The 22359-nt window shown below is 40.0% G+C and overlaps 1 protein-coding gene across 1 annotated transcript; it reads right to left on the reverse strand.

The window, feature by feature from the left end:
• Positions 1 to 5030: 5030 nt before the first annotated feature.
• LOC146626095 (histone-lysine N-methyltransferase set-1-like) lies at positions 5031 to 8168 on the reverse strand. The gene is made up of 4 exons (XM_085360307.1): positions 7038 to 8168; positions 6792 to 6954; positions 6481 to 6673; positions 5031 to 5159 (listed from the first exon to the last, which is right to left on the reverse strand). Exons 1-4 carry the CDS (start codon positions 7138 to 7140, stop codon positions 5031 to 5033), a joined length of 588 nt encoding a protein of 195 aa, XP_085216433.1. The 5' UTR covers positions 7141 to 8168.
• Between the last annotated feature and the right edge of the window lie 14191 nt (positions 8169 to 22359).

Here is a 22359-nt window from a genome sequence, read left to right on the forward strand (position 1 = left end):
GCAGATATCAACTAATAAACTTCGTCCATGTAAATCACATCACACCCAGGTGACTGCCAAACACACACACACACACAGCATCCATAAGGAATGATGATAGATTAAATTATTAGTTCATTAAGTGGTACACTGGATTATATTTACCCTTTCAGGCTCTGGATGTTTCAGGTCCAGATCATTGTTTGGAAAGCTGTTTGGTTGCGGCTTTAGGCAGCTCACAGTCTTCTGAATCTGGCTGGTCTCAGTCTTCGTGTGTAACAGATAGAGAATGAAGACAAAAGAACAGTAATCTGACAGTTACTAAAAATGCATCACTCAAGAGGATGAATAGACCATTTCACTATCGGCAAATAGCGTAAGGTACACATCGTGCATGAGAAACATTCATTAAAATCTGTCCTAGGTCAATGTTACCTCTTCAAAATCTTGCACTGAAGAAGAATGCATGGCTTCTGAGCCTTGCTGAGGCATTTCTTCATCAAGATCCTGCAACAAAGAAAAGATGGCACAAAGATTAGACCAAGTGCTCTTCTTGCAACTGTACTGGGCAGGCCTGTGCTTCTGTCTTTAATTTGCATGTGTGTGTGTGTGTGTGTGTGTGTGTGTGGGGGGGGGGGGGGGGGGGGGGCTTTCCACTCAAGAAATGTTTTCTTCTGAAAAAAATACTGGCTACAATAGTTAACAACTGATTCCTTTGCAATCATCCATCCTCTTCCACTTATCCTTATCAGGATTGTGGGGTAGCAGTTTTGGGGCCTATACCAGCTACCATAGGGCAGTACAACCTGGACAGATCACCAGTCTAACATGGAAGGACAAGCATTTGCATTCACACCAAAGGGCAGTTTTGAATCACCAGTTAACCTAACCCCATAAGCTACATCTTTGGACTGTGGGAAGAAGCCAGAGTACACAGCCAGAGAGAGCCCATGCACTAAAGCAGTAAAAAGTGCCTAAAACAAGTTAAGAAGTTGTATAGTACTATCTATCTTAATGTTCAAGCCTGAGTTTCAAAAAATTTCAACATAGAAACAAAGCACATGCAGTCAGCTCTGCATGCTGTAGGTCAAACTGTCAAGACATACGAGAAGACCCCTCCTAAAACCAGAGTGATGTCACCATGAAGCAAACTTTGACGGAGTCCCCCAATAACAGTGTGGTCCTCCTAAGTCACATTTGGGTGGTTAACACACACACACACACACACACACTCAGATGTTATCCAGACTTGCACTTTGAAACAATGAAAAGGACCTACAAGCCACGGTCCATGTAAATCACATCACACCCAGGTGACTGCCAAACACACACACACACAGCATCCATAAAGAATGATGATAGATTAAATTATTAGTTCATTAAGTGGTACACTGGATTATATTTACCCTTTCAGGCTCTGGATGTTTCAGGTCCAGATCATTGTTTGGAAAGCTGTTTGGTTGCGGCTTTAGGCAGCTCACAGTCTTCTGAATCTGGCTGGTCTCAGTCTTCGTGTGTAACAGATAGAGAATGAAGACAAAAGAACAGTAATCTGACAGTTACTAAAAATGCATCACTCAAGAGGATGAATAGACCATTTCACTATCGGCAAATAGCGTAAGGTACACATCGTGCATGAGAAACATTCATTAAAATCTGTCCTAGGTCAATGTTACCTCTTCAAAATCTTGCACTGAAGAAGAATGCATGGCTTCTGAGCCTTGCTGAGGCATTTCTTCATCAAGATCCTGCAACAAAGAAAAGATGGCACAAAGATTAGACCAAGTGCTCTTCTTGCAACTGTACTGGGCAGGCCTGTGCTTCTGTCTTTAATTTGCATGTGTGTGTGTGTGTGTGTGTGTGTGGGGGGGGGGGCTTTCCACTCAAGAAATGTTTTCTTCTGAAAAAAATACTGGCTACAATAGTTAACAACTGATTCCTTTGCAATCATCCATCCTCTTCCACTTATCCTTATCAGGATTGTGGGGTAGCAGTTTTGGGGCCTATACCAGCTACCATAGGGCAGTACAACCTGGACAGATCACCAGTCTAACATGGAAGGACAAGCATTTGCATTCACACCAAAGGGCAGTTTTGAATCACCAGTTAACCTAACCCCATAAGCTACATCTTTGGACTGTGGGAAGAAGCCAGAGTACACAGCCAGAGAGAGCCCATGCACTAAAGCAGTAAAAAGTGCCTAAAACAAGTTAAGAAGTTGTATAGTACTATCTATCTTAATGTTCAAGCCTGAGTTTCAAAAAATTTCAACATAGAAACAAAGCACATGCAGTCAGTTCTGCATGCTGTAGGTCAAACTGTCAAGACATACGAGAAGACCCCTCCTAAAACCAGAGTGATGTCACCATGAAGCAAACTTTGACGGAGTCCCCCAATAACAGTGTGGTCCTCCTAAGTCACATTTGGGTGGTTAACACACACACACACACACACACACACTCAGATGTTATCCAGACTTGCACTTTGAAACAATGAAAAGGACCTACAAGCCACGGTCCATGTAAATCACATCACACCCAGGTGACTGCCAAACACACACACACACAGCATCCATAAGGAATGATGATAGATTAAATTATTAGTTCATTAAGTGGTACACTGGATTATATTTACCCTTTCAGGCTCTGGATGTTTCAGGTCCAGATCATTGTTTGGAAAGCTGTTTGGTTGCGGCTTTAGGCAGCTCACAGTCTTCTGAATCTGGCTGGTCTCAGTCTTCGTGTGTAACAGATAGAGAATGAAGACAAAAGAACAGTAATCTGACAGTTACTAAAAATGCATCACTCAAGAGGATGAATAGACCATTTCACTATTGGCAAATAGCGTAAGGTACACATCGTGCATGAGAAACATTCATTAAAATCTGTCCTAGGTCAATGTTACCTCTTCAAAATCTTGCACTGAAGAAGAATGCATGGCTTCTGAGCCTTGCTGAGGCATTTCTTCATCAAGATCCTGCAACAAAGAAAAGATGGCACAAAGATTAGACCAAGTGCTCTTCTTGCAACTGTACTGGGCAGGCCTGTGCTTCTGTCTTTAATTTGCATGTGTGTGTGTGTGTGTGGGGGGGGGGCTTTCCACTCAAGAAATGTTTTCTTCTGAAAAAAATACTGGCTACAATAATTAACAACTGATTCCTTTGCAATCATCCATCCTCTTCCACTTATCCTTATCAGGATTGTGGGGTAGCAGTTTTGGGGCCTATACCAGCTACCATAGGGCAGTACAACCTGGACAGATCACCAGTCTAACATGGAAGGACAAGCATTTGCATTCACACCAAAGGGCAGTTTTGAATCACCAGTTAACCTAACCCCATAAGCTACATCTTTGGACTGTGGGAAGAAGCCAGAGTACACAGCCAGAGAGAACCCATGCACTACAGCAGTAAAAAGTGCCTAAAACAAGTTAAGAAGTTGTATAGTACTATCTATCTTAATGTTCAAGCCTGAGTTTCAAAAAATTTCAACATAGAAACAAAGCACATGCAGTCAGCTCTGCATGCTGTAGGTCAAACTGTCAAGACATACGAGAAGACCCCTCCTAAAACCAGAGTGATGTCACCATGAAGCAAACTTTGACGGAGTCCCCCAATAACAGTGTGGTCCTCCTAAGTCACATTTGGGTGGTTAACACACACACACACACACACACACTCAGATGTTATCCAGACTTGCACTTTGAAACAATGAAAAGGACCTACAAGCCACGGTCCATGTAAATCACATCACACCCAGGTGACTGCCAAACACACACACACACAGCATCCATAAAGAATGATGATAGATTAAATTATTAGTTCATTAAGTGGTACACTGGATTATATTTACCCTTTCAGGCTCTGGATGTTTCAGGTCCAGATCATTGTTTGGAAAGCTGTTTGGTTGCGGCTTTAGGCAGCTCACAGTCTTCTGAATCTGGCTGGTCTCAGTCTTCGTGTGTAACAGATAGAGAATGAAGACAAAAGAACAGTAATCTGACAGTTACTAAAAATGCATCACTCAAGAGGATGAATAGACCATTTCACTATCGGCAAATAGCGTAAGGTACACATCGTGCATGAGAAACATTCATTAAAATCTGTCCTAGGTCAATGTTACCTCTTCAAAATCTTGCACTGAAGAAGAATGCATGGCTTCTGAGCCTTGCTGAGGCATTTCTTCATCAAGATCCTGCAACAAAGAAAAGATGGCACAAAGATTAGACCAAGTGCTCTTCTTGCAACTGTACTGGGCAGGCCTGTGCTTCTGTTTTTAATTTGCATGTGTGTGTGTGTGTGTGTGTGTGTGGGGGGGGGGCTTTCCACTCAAGAAATGTTTTCTTCTGAAAAAAATACTGGCTACAATAGTTAACAACTGATTCCTTTGCAATCATCCATCCTCTTCCACTTATCCTTATCAGGATTTTGGGGTAGCAGTTTTGGGGCCTATACCAGCTACCATAGGGCAGTACAACCTGGACAGATCACCAGTCTAACATGGAAGGACAAGCATTTGCATTCACACCAAAGGGCAGTTTTGAATCACCAGTTAACCTAACCCCATAAGCTACATCTTTGGACTGTGGGAAGAAGCCAGAGTACACAGCCAGAGAGAGCCCATGCACTAAAGCAGTAAAAAGTGCCTAAAACAAGTTAAGAAGTTGTATAGTACTATCTATCTTAATGTTCAAGCCTGAGTTTCAAAAAATTTCAACATAGAAACAAAGCACATGCAGTCAGCTCTGCATGCTGTAGGTCAAACTGTCAAGACATACGAGAAGACCCCTCCTAAAACCAGAGTGATGTCACCATGAAGCAAACTTTGACGGAGTCTCCCAATAACAGTGTGGTCCTCCTAAGTCACATTTGGGTGGTTAACACACACACACACACACACACACTCAGATGTTATCCAGACTTGCACTTTGAAACAATGAAAAGGACCTACAAGCCACGGTCCATGTAAATCACATCACACCCAGGTGACTGCCAAACACACACACACACACAGCATCCATAAAGAATGATGATAGATTAAATTATTAGTTCATTAAGTGGTACACTGGATTATATTTACCCTTTCAGGCTCTGGATGTTTCAGGTCCAGATCATTGTTTGGAAAGCTGTTTGGTTGCGGCTTTAGGCAGCTCACAGTCTTCTGAATCTGGCTGGTCTCCGTCTTCGTGTGTAACAGATAGAAAATGAATATACAGTGCATTTTTGAAGAGGCTTTTGAAACATTAAATAAACTGTATGAGAAAGATAAGTTTCAAGCTATTGTCTTTAAAATATTCACTGTCATGTATAGAGAATTTAAGGCCCTATGATTAAGAGACAAATAGTCAGTGTGATTTCTTTATTTTTTAAGCCATTGCTAAAGGAGTAAAACAATCACCTGTAGCAGCAACGAACTGTCACTAGGGCCCATTTATCTTCAAGGGACAAAATTTAAAATGAATCTAACTAAAGAGGCTACACAGCAAAATCTCCAGTGTTAAATTAACACTAGAGAGTGTCTATATGGGTCCACACAACACTGTTGAGTGTTGAATTAACACTTTTGACAGTGTTATATGTTTAAAAGTAACCTAGTCAGTTTTGAAGATTAACAAAGACTAACACTGAGCAGTGCTGATTTTCTAACACTGGAATATTTCTAACATTTTGAGTTATTTTCCAGTGTTAGAAAATCAGCACTGCTCAGTGTTAGCCATTGTTAATCTTCAAAACTGACTAGGTTACTTTTAAACATATAACACTGTCAAAAGTGTTAATTTAACACTCAACAGTGTTGTATTTAACACTCAGAGGTGTGGACCCTTATAGACACTCTCCAGTGTTAATTTAACACTGGAGATTTTGCTGTGTAGAATCACATTAAACATCAATCACTGTTAAAATTTAGAAACCGAAAGCCATTTTTTATTTCTGCATACCTGCTGATATTTTTTTAGTGCTTTTAGAGGGCTTTGATGTGGCAGCCATCACAATTGCCTGTTTTCCATTAGTACCTACCCCTGTTTTTCCAGTAGGTTATAGTACCATGTAGTTTTTCAGTAACTACTGCACCAAGGTTCCAAGTGATCCAAAGTGATCAGAAAATTTGACATAGACTGAATGCCACCAGGTGGCTGGTCAATGGTGTCACTCGATAAGTTATGAGTGCGCCTCCTTCGTGAAAATCCAAGCCATCATTTTTTAAACTCTGAAATGTTTGAAATAGCGACCAAAATTAACAGCGTGATCCCTGAATTGAACACTAAAGTATAGACTGAGCAGCAGGCATTTTGTCACCTTGACGTCCATGCTTGCTGTGGCATTTATATCACTGGATGCTCGGCTGCATTGCTATAGTTACCCCAGGCACAGTAGGTGATACTCAATTTCAGTGAAAAACTAGATGCCCTAAGTCACGTTAAGCCAATTTGAGTAGGTACAAATGTAAAAATGGCTTAGGGTATGCAATTTATCAGTTCCAAAAAGTACAATTGTAGAAATACCTTGCATCTCCAGAGCCAATCCGAGTCACCATAATTATAGTCTATTTCTTCGCCTGGACTTATGTCTCTGCTTGCAAATAAGCATAGATGGGGCTTTCCATTGATATTTAATATTTTCATCTTAGCACTTGGACTGATGTGGTTGTCGTTGACAAGTCTGCCTAATGACCCATCTTCTTGAGATGCATCCACACTGTGGGGTTAGGCAAAAAAGTATTAGCTTAACTAGTTAGTTAGGAAGCTTTTTTTTTCATAAATCAAAAGCAATGTGTCATTTAATCTTAATCAAACTACACTGATATAATACGCACCACCAGAGTTTTCCATCAAACTTGAATTCAAACATGAACACCTTCAGGCTGTCATGATAAACTCTGTGTCTCCGCTCACATTCTTCTTTTGTTATGAGTTTACCTCTGTATTCCAAAAGAAAGTCTCCTTTTTGGAATGGAACAGTCGTGAAAATGCCCCGACCTGAATTGCAGAGGCATACCAAGTGAGTGACAAAAGACAAAGTGACAAACTCCAAATCTAATCCAAACTAAAGACCAACTTACCTTTGAAGGCATTTATGTAGTGGATATCAAGTCCCAGTTTGTCCCTTCCAGCAGAAACATGACAGACTGCATCCTCCCGTGGAGGAATGCGTCTCCTTCGCATGTTCTCCTGTACGATTGGCTGTATTACCAAAGCATATAAAGTATTACGATTATCGTCATCATTGTCATCATCATCAGTAGTAGCAGAACTAGCAGTAGTGTAGTTTACAGCATAAACACAGCTGACTTATTCATAGTGCTAATTTATGCCTTCTTTTAAAATGTTAAAGGCCTAGTACTCAAAATGGCGACATGTGACATTTCTGTAATGGCGACTGCAGAGAGTGATACAAGTACTGAGAAAGCTTAGGCATCAAAACTGTAAGAAGTTTTTTCTTCAGGCATATAAATAAATACACGACTAAATACACTTATACCCTTGCTTTTATTTTAGGGCTGTCAGCAGAATGGACAGACATTGGACAAACTGCCCGAAATTAGCTAACAGCGACATCAGGGATTTTGACTCAGACTGCGCTGGTTTAATTGTTAATCGCGTTAGTCGCGATGTCGGCATTAACACGTTTAAGCCACAATAATGCTTTAACACCGAGTAAATCCTAACACGGGTTAGCCCGCTTTATCGCGTTGACGCGGTTAGTCGTCAGCCCTATTTTATTTACTCAATGACAAACGCTGGGGCCGTTTTACTTCTTCAAAGACTCACTAACAGTCCATAAAGCATAAATTAAACCAGTTTAATATAGGCCTGTGCACCTATAATTTCATATAGTATTAAAGTCATGGTGCATTTTACATTAAAAAAGGCTTACCTTTGTGTTTTTAATCCGTCTTCGTATTGCCGTCGACATACACTTGTTAAAGGGCACGCGCGCGAAAGTTGTGGCGCCGTTTCCTGTAGGTACCGCCTATATATATAGCCTACCAATCACAATGACTTCCGGCCGTGTGTATTGAAAATGTGTATTAAATTGCAGTACCTACACACATCCACTCTAACTCGAAACGTCGCTGTGCAATACACTGGAATACACAAAAATCAGGTGAGGGGTATAGGTGGACTTTTAAGAAAATCAGAAAATCTTTTAATTATAGTTTAATAAATGAATTTACACTACAGTTTAAGCAAATACAGGTCAAAAGATAAATAATGACCTCATAAGAAGTAGAAAAAATTATTATTTAGACACTTAAAAATGCATTTACAAGTCATGTTTTAGGGGGACACATGAATACACAGCAAAAAGTCGAAATGTCCCCGGAGCCCAGGTACAGCGCAGGTCAAATGTCAATCCATACCACATAGACGCACTCACACACACACACACACACACACACACACACACACACACACACACAAGACCATGGCCATCAGATAACTTCTCATGTAAATGGAGCTCACAGTGTGAAATATGCATCAATAATACTAAATGGTAAAAGTATTATGTTTTCTGTTTCCGTGTGTGTGTGTGTGTGTGTGTGTGTGTGTGTGTGTGTGTGTGTGTGTGTGTTTTCTCAGTGAAACCTTGAAGTAAAATCTTTCTCCCCTAGTGTGAGAGGTGGCTTTTTCCAGACACAGGAATGATGGAAGGAGGGGAGATGTGAAAACCTGCTGAATATTTTACAAGTCTGTACTTCACTACTCCACTACAAGAAATCCCTGATGGTGTGAAAGTGTGTGTGTATGAGTGAAATCCAAGTTTGACAGCTTCCACAGTATCTTGTAACTTCAGTTCTTTGGTTTTCATGTGTGAATCATGGCTGTTTCATACCAGCTGCACACACACACACACACACACACACACACACACACACACACACACACACACACACACACACACACACACACACACACAGAATCAGAAAGTGAAGAGATATACTGTATATACGACAGAGAAGGGCAGACTGCACTTCACTCCTGCAAACACAGAAAACCTGAAGTTTGTATGCAGACTTTACTGTGTTGCCTTATTTTTAAAGATTGTGTAATTGTAAAGTACTGTAACAGTCAAATAATAGTCTGGCATTAACTGTGCTTTTTAGGTAAAGGGGATAGTAAAAAAGGAATAACATAGTGGAAAACAATGTAATAGTGCTTGTTAATAATATGATAACCTGTGATCAATAATATTGTAAAGTATAATTTTTAGTACATTTTAATTAATATTCACAATCTAAAAACAAATACATTTGCTAATCTCTCCAAATTGATTAGAGACAGAAACATATATTATAGACATCATTAAATGCATATACATAAAATGGTGTTGATAGATGGATATATATATCAGTCATTGATCTTTATTCATTAGTATAATAAAGCAATCAATATATGACATAAAAACAGCAACGCACACAGTTCCTCGGGCAGCGTCATCATTCAGTTCAACATAAAGACAACACTCTGCTTTTTATTTTTTTAAATCAATCTGTTTCCATCATCCCTCACTTAATATCTCTGCCCTCATCTCAGGGTATCATACATCACTTGTCCTCCATACTGACAGGACATCCTTCTCTCTGCTATGATAAAAGACTGTGATGGACAACTTCCTAAGCAGACAAGTGAGGTTCTGATTTGTTCAGCTGCAGGTTCAGGATTGCAGTCCAAATGATGATATATACGGAGAGGATCGTGAATTCGATTCCCGCCTGGGGTGTCTGTGTCCAGTAAGGGTCCTAAGGCTAGACCCATGCTAAGCAAGCCTACCGCAGACATGAGCGAGACATAAATATGAAGGCATGCCGGCTCGGACGTCGCCTAGATCAACAAGGTCCGCGTCAGGTGTTGAGGAAGCAGGGCACCCTGACGAGAAGTGGACTACTGGAACAAGAAGGCATCGGTGGGCAAGAGACGAAAACAGGGCGTTGTTGGAATGCTACTACGCAAGTAACCCTGGTGGAAGGGGCTACATGAATAGGATGAGAGACCTATGGATTCTTCGATACCCAACATCCAAACAACTAGTAGTTCAGTGTTCCAACATTCGAAAGAAGGGACTGCTCTCACAGCTAGAGATTAACGAGGTACAACAAGGTGTACTCTCAGTGGCAGGGGAACAACATGAGAACAGCACCATCAAGGCTGGAGACAGAACAATACTGGAAGAGCATATGGGAGAAGGACGCAACCCATAACAGCAATGCTCAGGAGCTAGTGGATCTGAGGGCAGACCACAGCGACCTCCCTGAACAGGGTCCAGTAACATCACAGGGGCAGATATCCAAGAAAAGGTCTTCAGTATGAAGAGTTGGACAGCACCACGGCCCGACATGGTTCACGCCTACTGGCTGAAGGAGCTGACTGCACTCCACGAGCGACTGGCAGCACAAATGAGAGATACCCAGAGTGGCTAACCAAAGGCTGGACAGTCCTGATCCTCAAGGACCCCCAGAAGGGACCAACTCTCACATTCACTCTCACATTGTGTGAATGTGAGAGTGAATGAATAGTGGAATTGTTAAGCGCTTTGGGTGCCTTGAAAAGCGCAATATAAATGCAATCCATTATTAACCCTTTAAGACCTACCATAGAACCAAGTCCGCCAGAGCTTATAGTATATTTTTACATGCTGTGGAGCCATTTTTTGGAGCATTTCAAGTTGCTATACATCAATACAACCATTATAGCCCAAATTTTAATAATATGTCTGCATTAAGTGCATAGTAATTACATAAATTGCAAACAAGTGCAATAAACTACAAAAAAATCGAAAATCGTTCTTGATTTTTTTAACATATATTTCTAGTTAGAGAAATTTAAGAGGCTTATCCCTCAAAACTGTAAATACAAAAAAAGTTGCACAAACTAGTTTCCCACCAAAGGAAATTTATTTTAAGTGTCTTCATAGTTTTATTTTTGAGATACACCAATTTTCATATACTGCAGGAAAAATGAAAAAATATATTATAGTGCAAATTTGCAAAATAACAGCATATGCATCAAAATAAAATATTTCCAGCAGTGCAATATGAGTCCTCAGCATCCCAGAAACGACACAGAAAGTCATAAAGTCAAACATAACTTTTAAAAACACAAGTATAGGCTCATAAGGCCACGATGGTAAAAAACTACATTTCCGCAAAATGATGTCACTTCCGGTTTCGGGGCAGGTCATGTGGTCATGTGATAGTTCATGCCGATGGACGTAGGAAGTGTTACAAACAGCTGATCGGATCGGCAAAGCGTGTTTCTGGAATATTATGTTTTTGTTCCTGCAAGCGCTTTTTATGCAGTTTTTGCAAAGCTATATAAGACCACAGAACTTCCAGATCAAGACATGCTGACTGAAAGAAAAAAATACAATAAAATAACCCTAACCCTAACAATAAAAATGAAATAAGTCTGTTGAATAGTTTGCAGACAAAAAATATTATCCCGAAAACAACTTTGGTAAAATGTAGTAAAATATGCATTGCAAACAACAATATGAATTTTAACACAATTTAAAGCTCAGACATAACATTCAACATTACTATGTTGCTTGCATACATTAGTCCTCCATTTAATCAGGCTGTATCCATTAATAGTGACTTTATGCTATTTAACGTGTGGAGAAAACATTCAATTTTGAGTATAACTGCTCCACTCAAACAATTTGTGAAAACCAGTGTGCATTTGCCTTTGTAACAATTGCTATCTGGCAAAAATCAGTGTTTACACTTCAAGTGTATAAGACTTTAAGTTATGGACGAACAATCTTTGTATAATAGCCACAGAGCAAACCACATAGTTTATATGAACATTTTATGACTTACAATTTTAAACTTTAAAACAGTAGACACACAAGGACTTCAGGATGCATGCTCGTCTTGTATGTATTGTGTCATCCTAAGAAAAAAGGGAATCCATAATGACAATATTTAGCTTTTAGGCAGCAGTTTGAAAAAGGAATACTTAGTTTGGAAGAGTCCAAAAGGCCACATGGTAAATAGACTGGTTCTTATATAGCGTTTTTCTACTCAGAGCACTCAAAGCTGCCTTTAAACAACAATTCATTCACCCAATCACTTTTTCTAAACTGTTTAAATAGCCTGTATTTATATAGCACTTTACTGGTCCCTAAGGACCCCAAAGCAATTTACATATTCAATTCAATTTTATTTATATAGCGCCAAATCACAACACAAGTCGCCTCAAGGCGATGACATATCCAGTCATCCACCCATTCACACACACCTTCACACACTGGTGATGGCAGCTACATTGTAGCCACAGCCACCCTGGGGCGCACTGACAGAGGCGAGGCTGCCGGACACTGGTGCCACCGGGTTTAGTGCTTCCTGTCTAACATTCATACACATTCACACTCCGATGAATGCATCGGTGAGCAACTTGGGGTTAGTATCTTGCCCAAGGATATTTGGCATGCAGACTGGAGGAGCTTGGGACCAAACCGCCAAGCTTCTGGTTAGTAGCTGACCTGCTCTACCACCTGAGCTACAGCCACCTCGAAACATCTGTCTCAACCAAATCAGACACAAAATGAGGCAACTAAACACTAATGGTTTTTTTTTTTGTTTTTTTTTTTCATTTTGATCAAAATTAACCATACGATGTTATCAATTACTTATTAATATAAGACTGATGCTTATATAATTTGTATAAAATATGAAAACCTCTTAGGACTTTTGCCTACCATATGTATAGATATCTTTGCTCATAAAATTGCCAGATTATGGGCATAAAAAGTTCTTAAGCACAGATCTAACCCACCTTGGAGATGGCCACGATGATGTGTCTCATTTTTCTGCCAGCCACCCCACCTTTGCCTCGAAAGAGCTCCATCATGCGTGGAGTGTACAAGTCTAGCTCATAAAATAATCTAGATACTGTCGATATGCGCAGGAATTCCTTGTCAATCTGAAAAACATGAACAATGCACTTACAATATGCACCAGAGGAAGGACATACCAGGAATTATTAGCTGTTTTATCACTATGTTATGTCAATATTAATGAAACAAGAAATAACTGGTCAACCATAAACACACTCTTGCGACATAAAGCTAGACATATAGGACATGCACCTCTTTCTCGGTGAACAGAGCTGGCCATCTGCTTTTAAAATCTGCAATGAAGGGCTGTCCTTGAATAACTTCGTGCCTTCTGTACGAAAAAGTCTTCTGCATTTTCATTGTCACTATATTGTCATTGTTTCTCTTCTGAACCTCTGAAAGCAGTGCAATTGTCTCTTTTTCCAGGCTGTCAGTGGTTTCTCCTTTTGGATACTGCGGACAGTAATTGACTTCTGCTCTTCTAGGCTTTTTCACATTCAATGCTGCCTGACTTTTGTCTTGGGCCTTGTTCTTTAGTGAATTTACCAACACCTTTGTGATGCATTTCTGGGGAGAGAAATTAATTAAAACAAAGTTATTACTCTGACAAATTTGTGTTAATATCTACATACTGTGAAATGTGAAGACTGTTACGGTGCGTACACACCGAACGCGATAGATGCGACCAGAGCTTCAGGTTTACATGTAAAGTCAATGGAGGAGCACGATGAAGCACGACTGGGGGTCCAGCTAAACTTCGGAAGCAGATTTGCATTGAGAAAACGCTTTTCTGCCTAATTCACACGACTGACGCCTTTGAAGCGCGAAGTAAAATACGCGCTGCAGTTTGTGTGGTGCATTTTCGGCATTCGCGCTTATCACGTCTACCGCTCGAGCTGGTAAAATCTGCGGGACAGCAGCTCCTCAAACTCGGCAAGGGACAGAAGGTGGTACAGCTGAAAGCGGCCGTCATCCAGACGCAGCTTCTGGAGCAAGTGGTGAGACTCACCAAACTGCTCACGCTTGTGGAAGACCTGATGGACCCAGGTACGGTGAGGACGTCCTTTACGCACTGCTCTGCTCTCCACAGCAAATAGAGAAGGGAGACTCTTTCTTCAAACGCTAGATTGACAGCTGCCATTTTAATAACATACCGTCTGGCACTACTTCCTCCCAGATCTCTTCTTCATACGCGTGAAAATTGCATATCTTAAAGCTCGACCAGTTCATGCTGGACGCGCTTCGAGGTGCAAATGTGCACGCGATCAGCTAGGGGCGTCTATCGCGTTCGGTGTGAACGCACCGTTAGTCAGCCTTAATGCAGAGCACCAGAGAAACTATAACCCGAACAATTATCCACCTAAATCATTCTGAATTCGAAAACTAAGTGAATATATTACAAAAAAATAAAATGCAATGCACATGCAATTATTGTGACAGATTTTATCTTACTCCTTGTTATTAACTCCCCTAAACGCTGGTTTAGTTGAATTAAACCTTTCATCAATCAAGTTAATGCGGTTGCCCGCGACTAAACTCCACTGACAAAAACAGGAATTTTAGATAGAGCATCATAAAACACTCATAAAATCACCCAAACCATGTCGGTCAGTCTTACCACTACTACCAACAATCACCAACTCCAGTTAAGCAGAAAGTAACCTGTCATTCACGGAGCTATATGCGAAGACGTTACGGCTCTACGCGGCTTTCCCGCTCTTCAAAGTTAGCTAACTCCAGAGAAGGAAGAAACAGTCCTACCCACGCAGATAACCATGAAACACACCTCATTCAAAATTGACAGAAAAAAAAAAAAAACGAACTTACCAAAATAACCTTATAACCTCTAACTCTTGAGGTCACACTTCTTAATTATCAGCACGTCTCTGAACTTACACATATGATGGATTACACAGACTAATGTGAAAATATCCAGCTTTACGTTTCAACTCTCCTAATGCCGTTGCTCGGGGATATCCTTAGTTAAAGGTACATAACCTTGTTATTATTAAATGGTCAGGGGTTGAGTGGCTTCTGTGTCCACTTGCTGGCAGTCTCTCTTGCCATCAGCTAAAAGAGGAGTCACTAACCCCAATAACAGCCACCAGATCTGCCCTCGGTGCCTGAAAAATAGTGGCTTCTTCACACACTGCAGTTTGCTGTCTGACAGGAATTATGACACGTAGGAGACGGGGAGTTTTTAGCAGTAAATTTGGTATTTGAGAAACAGAGGCATCGTTTGGTGGGGGCTGAGTATCCGTTTGTGGCATGGACTATGAAAACCTACTCTGTAGTCAGTCAGGTAAAAGGTCCCACTCATGCGAGGTGCATGAGGGGGACCCACTTCACTTTCAGGAACTTCACTGATGGGCTCTGTGCCTGAGAGCATTCACTATCTTCACAGCATATGCACTTAGTTCGTTCCCCTATGAGACTTATGCTGCTGTGTAATTGTGTCTGCCACCAGGGACAAAATCTAATGATATTAACAAATGTTAGTGCTTTAAGTGAAATATTAATTTTGTTGTTGTCGTATGTCATCATAACATTTTACAGCAAAATGAAGTTTCCAATTTCACTTTAATTTTAATTTGAAGTTAGTGTACACTTATAGTGCACCAAAGCTCTGCACAGACATGGCAAATAGCACAAGTTTGTAAATTCAGCAAAAAGTCTGCAGCTAAAGAGCACAGCATCCCTCATTCATTCTCTGGAGAGTGAATATCTGTGTGTTCATAGAAATACTGGTGACTGTGAGTTCAGGTGATGCAGCTACAAACAGCACTGCTGAAAACATAATACTCATGATGTTCATCTTTCATGAACAAAATCAGAAGAAAATTTAGACAAGAAGTTGAAACAGAAACAAAGAGTAACACTGTAACGCACTGAGCTGTGGAACATTTGCAAACCAACCCCTGCTTCTTTGGGTTATGAGACATTATTTCAGTGGTAAAACGTGTGATTTGTCTCTATTTCCACAGTAGGAGTACAAAATGATCACAGCTGCATGGTTGGTGTGGGCAAATTTTAGTGAACAAGATTGGAGGAGTTCAAAACGTTTAAGAAAGAAAGATGTACCGGTTCATTTCATGAACTTAGCTGAAACTCTAAATAGTAAACTGGGAACATGAGTTTACATAACAACAACAATAATAATAATGATAATAATAATAATAATATATTTTCTCATAGTTTCATTCATATAGTTATTTCAACTCTTCAGGGAAGACAAAAAAAGAGAGAGGAGCAGTTGTTTTTACCCCGAGCCACAGCAGCTGTTTATGACCTCGGCCTCCCACACAGGCAGCAGTTCTGCTGCACTGCCTCCTATTACAGCCCCAGTCGTTAAGGAGCGCTCGGCCAGAGCAGCAGCAGCCACCCAAATATTAATTGAATATAAGCTTGTTCAGCACGTGTGGCATTACACACATTCATGAGTGCACATATACACACACAGTTAAGTTTGTGTGATTAAGAACACACAGTCATTTGTTGGAGACTCACTAACAGCAGCTATGAGTGTCTATACTATCTTACACACCAATGAAATATTATAGGAACTGAAATAAAGTTCCTACAATGCAACTGGGTGAAAGATTTCATGTATCCACAACACACACACACAACACACACACACACACACACACACACACACACACACACACACACACATTTCACAAAACGTTATTAAACTTTAGTTAAAAGTACGTGCTGCACAATAATGTGTAGTATTTACTGTTATATTCCCATAGATCATCATGATGTTGTTTATTATGTTGCTCTTTTTTTGCTTGTTTTCTCTTTTTTCTTTCTCAACAGGTGATCCAGGTGATTGATAGATGTGTTTTTTGTCTGTTTGTTTTGTTTGTTTGTTTTTTTGCCCTTTATCTCCATCCCTCCTCCTCGCTCTTTTTCTTTCCCCCAGTCACGTCTGTCCCGTGTTTAGCAGTTTAAAATAAAATAAACAATAAAAGGTGAATCAAATAGACCAATACGGCAAGGCTGGGATGGTCCATTTGGTAAAGTAAATCTGTTGGGCATCTTTCTTTGCCTTTAGACAAGAATTCTGATGCAAAAGAACCAAACGGGACAGACGGGAAAATAAATAAATAAATACTTGATTGTTAATAAACAGTCACAACTGTTTCCTAATCATAAGTAATGTTATGATTTATGTGCATTCATGTTTTGTGGTTTTGTTAAAGCCTTTTGGAAACACTTCCATCTACAATGGGGGAAACAATGAATTGATCCCCTGTTGATTTCAAAGCCTGCTCACTTATAAAGAAATGAACCCACAGAGATGAAAACATTATGCTTTGTGGCTGACTTTCAGAACGAAGGTTTCTTCCACATAACCCTCGCATCTATGCTTCTCTGGTTATCATGGTCTTGAGTGTTAGCGCCGACCACTGACGTGAGCAGAGCTAAACCTGATTAACAATCAAGGCAGAACTGCTTATTTTCACACTTCTTTTTGATTCATGATCCACAGGCTGTGAGTCAGTCCGGGGTCACAAAGTCTTTTCATGAGTTATGAGAGCATTTAGTGGGTATTAGACAGCTATTTGTGCTGGCTAATCACCGCAGGTGTGTGTAGGAGTCTGCCTTGTGGGTGAGGTTAATTGCAAGAAGGAAGGCCTCGGTGTCCAAGCAGGTGTCCACATAAGTAGAGAGGAGGCGAAGGAAGCGGTAGATACGGGGTCAAATATTAGAGACCTGCTACTTCTACTGTAATTCATCAGAGAAACTAGACACACACACACACACTTCGGTCATCATCACCGCGGTTTAAAGCAGTATTACTTACAGTCACACAGTCTGCAGAACAACAGAAAAAAGAGCAATCAGATCATTGGTATCCATGTGACAGCGATAAGATGGCGCTGCCACGACTTCCTGACCACTACGCTCTCACTGTGAACCTTTTTACTTATTTATTGCTTTGTTATGCATTCCAAAATCTTCTAGTTTTATAGTTTCATCTTTGTGTATATTTACTTACTTACTGTGCATAATGTTTTCTCTCTCTTTTTGCACAGTCGAGGAGCGTACAGGACACATTTGACTGTGTTATACTTGTATAACTATGCGTGTGACAAATAAAAGATCTTGTATCTTGAATCTAGTAAAGTAAAGAGTTGAGTCAGTGTGCAGAGCTCTCTCCATCCACCCCTGATCTCCCGTCAGGTACACAAACGTTTTTGAGAAAACCTGAACAAAACATTTTTTATTGATAAGTTTGAAAGTGTGTTGCACAATATTATAAGCTACGCCATCATATTTCATAACAATGGAAACAACGTTAGACATCTGAAGGACGAGGGATCTCCCCTTGAAGCAACACACTTGATGTATCTTGGCCATGAATTACTCTTTTCTGTTTTTACATTTTTTATTTGACCTCTTTGCTTAAAAACAACAACAACGTCTGTCTCGGTCATTCTTGTTCAGTATAATTCTTACAGAAGAATCACCTGCAGCTTCAGAGGATACGTTTCTGAAACCTGACTGAAACTCTTCAAATAAACCTCTGCAGATGATCTATAAGCTGTTTGACAACTACTCTTTCAAGGATGTTTGATATGAAAGGAAGGTTGGAGATTGGCCTATAATTAGCTAAGACTGCTGGGTCTAGAGATGCTTTTTGAGTAAAGGTTTAACTACAGCCAGCTTGTAGGCCTGTGGTACATAACTGATTATTAGAGATAGGTTGATCATATTTAAGATCGAAGAATTAATTAATGGCAGGACTTCTTTGAGCAGTTTTGTAGGAATGGGGTCTAAAAGACACGTTGATGGTTTGGGGAAAAAGAAACTAGTAGCTGTGGCCTAAATGATGTTATGTGTAATGAAAACATTCATGAAGTCATTCCCAGTTAAGGTTAAAGGAATGCTTGGCTCAGCAGAGGTCTGACCTTCTGTCAGTACACGTTACAGTGCCACTGAAATTTGAGGAGACAAAATCCTCCAAAATCTGTCGAATTCATTCAGAGATAAATTTGCACAAAATCACAACTTTCCATAAAACTCTGTAGACTTCCCTGACACCATCAGCTTAATCAGTATGATGATAATTATTGCAGTTGTACACATTTCCCACCACAGTATTCCAGAAACAACAGTGACATGTGTATCCAATTGTGAAAAAGATGGTGACACATGATGTAAGAGATGATAAGAAACTCACGATGGAAACAGACAATAAGAAAACTAGTGAGCAGTGAGCGGCTGAGACGAGAGGCCGCTTCAGTGCTGAGCTGGACAGTGTCCTTTCAAACACAGACAGTCATAATAGCAGCTCTCCTGTCTCTAAAAGCATGAGTGTCATTAAATCAATAATTCATTTACTTTAATGAGATAAGTACTCGCAAAACTAATTGCATACCACCCCATTTAGCCCAGCCAGTCAGGACCTTAATGCAAAATATCTCATTGCTATTGTAGCTGCAGGACAAAGACTGAGGGGGCCTCAGGATGGAGGAACTGAAGAAGAAGCAAAAAGAGGAGAAGAAATACAAAGACAGCAACAAAGAAAAGTGTGGGAGAGAGTGGAATAATAGAGTGAATGAGGTGGATGCAAAAGACAGCAGTGGGACATTTCTGAGGAGTTAAATCTCACTTCTACAGTCTTTGGATCCTCGGCTTGTCCTTCCTAGCTTGCTCGTATCCACGACCGACTATGTTGTGGAATAATATGATATGGAAAATTTGTTTTTCACGAGTGTTACAGTATAATCTTGGCCTGGTTCTGTTATCCTCAGAACGGAGCAGTTCACAAAGTTAAAGGTCTTATCCAGGACACCAGGAGCAAATACAGTCAAAGGCTTGGAGAACCAGGGGACTGGAGTGCACACAAGCCAGAGGCACTGGGCAATAGCCTGATGATGCTCAGACGGCCCTTTTGCAAGGCAGTCAGGCAGGGCTGCTTAGGAGGCCTGCCTGGTAGAGCTGACAGGGCCCTCTGAGATGAATCTGGGAAATAAAGGGTGATCGTGGCTCAAGAGTTGGGAGTTTGCTTCACCCGTTGCCTACTGGTGGTGGTCAGAGGGCCCGGTGGCGCCAGTGTCCGGCAGCCTCGCCTCTGTCAGTGCGCCCCAGCTGTGGGTACAATGTAGCTGCCATCACCAGTGTGTGAATGTGTGTGTGAATGGGTGGATGACTGGATGTGTGTAGCGCTTTGGGGTCCTTAGGTACTAGTAAAGCGCTATACAAATACAGACCATTTACCATATGAGTCGCAGATGGAGATCAGAGATTCCAGTTGGGACACGGTCTACAGAAGAGACTGCAGAACCTGGATGTGACCAGAGACTGACTCTTTGGCTGTTCCACCACTCTCAGCCTGTCGCAGGCAACTGAAACAGCCCCTCTAGAAAGGCCCACCCCTGCTTGTAGCTTAAAGGCTAAATGGATGAGAGAAAATAGGACAGTTGATGTGACGGGTTCCACAGAGACGAGTAAATCCTCAAGTGGCATCAGATAAACAGAGCTCCGTGTTAATGGGCATTCATCTCCCAGTTCTCAGACCCAGAACATTATGGATATAGAAATGTTAGGAGCTCAGTAATATTACATGTATCTGGCATAGTGGACGGTATGTTCTCCTTTTGTCTTTGCAAAAGCCTCTCCTCTCTTCTTCATGTTTAAAACGTGCATAGACTTCACTTATTCTTTAAATATATATTAAATATACCTGTGTTGTTTAAAAGAAAAATGTAATCAAACATAAAGCCAGTAAAACATTTAATTTAATTTAATTTAATTTAATTTAATTTAATTTAATTTAATTTAATTTAATTTAATTGCTAAAACTGTTAGTTAAAGTTAAAGTTTAACTTTAAATAAAAAATTCAGACATTAGAAAATTGTCAAAATACAGTTTTCTTCCTATCTTAACACCAAGATTGTCTCTACCTGCTCTTGAAACGGGGAATTTTTGTGTAATCGACGAATAGTTTAGAGTATTTTACAGTAAATTTGTTGGGTTTTCTTTTTTTTTTGTTTTTTAACCAAAATCTGCAAAATTTCAGACAACTAATAATAAGAGAGATGCAAAAAAATAAAACAGATTTGTTTAAATTCAAATGATAATAAAGCGTGTTTTTCAGACAGGATGTTGTAGCCATGAAGTTTGAAACATTTTAATAAGAGTCTGAACGCTGAGGTGTTTCTGGCAAACCCTTGAAGGTTCACCGAGGCTTACATTCCTGATATGTACTGTATAGCAGGTTGCAAGTCTCACATCAAGTTCGAGTGTCGTGTTTGCAATCATCATCCTCACTCATCTTCTGTGTCCCGTTGTGCATCACATGGACTGTGTGTTCGTCTTCCTGCTCCTCACAGAAGGAACACATTGGTGCTTCTACAGCCTTTGCTCACATTTAATTCAGGACAGCTAAATGTTTCATTGTATTTCACCATGCACTGCTGTTAACTTTAGCAGTTTGAAACATAGTTGTGTGTTTGACTGTAGGCGTAGGAGCCACGTTCAGTGTGGTTCTAAGTTCAGGGTTCTCTGTTTCATTGTCAGCTCTTTTTCAGTTTTGTCCTCCTTTGTTTCTCCATAAAAGTAAAACAAATAAAAATTGAAAATTGAATTGAAAGAGAGGCAAAAGTTCTCCACTGTGTTCTGTTATTAACAGAATTTAGTGCAAGTGTAATTAATAAAGGTGTTTTTGTAATCGTCATCATTCTGTTATTGATGTCATTCAACCACAAGCCAAATGTTTCCTTTTAAATAAGGAACAATCTATATCAAGAAATAAAGTAGAAGTGATCTTACAGCAGCAGTACATTATTTGAATTTTAAACTTATGTTAACAGTAAACATTGTAACTCAAAAGGTAGTAATACTTTTTGTGTAAAAAGACAAAGTTAATATTGTCACCAATGTAACCTTTTAAAATAGTTTTATCCATACATTTATTACATTTGTAACACTGCATGTCTATTTGTATAATTGGCAAATCATTTTATTTATAAAACCCAACTAATAATAGCAATTCTGACCTTGTTTATTTTTAGCATATTTCATATTTCTATTTATACGTATGTACTGTCATTGTTTTACTTAATGTAAACATCTCCAAACTACAGACGAGCTCATGTAAATTTCAACTATGGAAAACTTCTACAATTTAAGAAGCCATTAATTTACATAATTTGACAGTATCTGGTTGATCATTATGGGTGTTTTTAATGTGTTTGTTGGTTTTTTACTTTTGATTGATCCTTCTATCCTTTGCAAAGCCAGCAAGGGGAAATTGTAAAATATCTTCAGAGATACGTACTAAAAGGATCCCTCAAATATCAACTGATGTGCACGGCTCTAACTGATGAAGAAGCAACATGTTGGTCAGAGTAGTCTGTAGTGATAGCACCCCACCCCACAGTGATAGCAGTGTCCTCTCTGCTGCCAGCACTGACAGTGGAAGGTCAATGCAGAATGTGACTAATGACTATCCAATAAGGTCAAATATACATTTTCAGTAAAACACACCTAATAATGTGGTTATTGGTTCCCCTGCTAATCCAAA

The sequence above is a fragment of the Diplotaxodon limnothrissa genome, linkage group LG8, assembly GCF_057381915.1.
Source record: "Diplotaxodon limnothrissa isolate DT_005_m linkage group LG8, D_limnothrissa_male_GT1.1, whole genome shotgun sequence".
NCBI classification, from domain to species: Eukaryota; Metazoa; Chordata; class Actinopteri; order Cichliformes; family Cichlidae; genus Diplotaxodon; species Diplotaxodon limnothrissa.

What these genes read in the sequence shown, in the direction of transcription:
- LOC146626095 (XM_085360307.1), bottom strand. Translation starts at nt 7,140, where the DNA reads ATGCGAAGGAGACGCATTCCTCCACGGGAGGATGCAGTCTGTCATGTT. An exon ending in CTACATAAATGCCTTCAAAG is followed by an intron (nt 6,955 to 7,037) that starts GTAAGTTGGTCT and finishes TCTGCAATTCAG; the next exon opens with GTCGGGGCATTTTCACGACT. An exon ending in ATTGGCTCTGGAGATGCAAG is followed by an intron (nt 5,160 to 6,480) that starts GTATTTCTACAA and finishes TTACACACGAAG; the next exon opens with ACGGAGACCAGCCAGATTCA.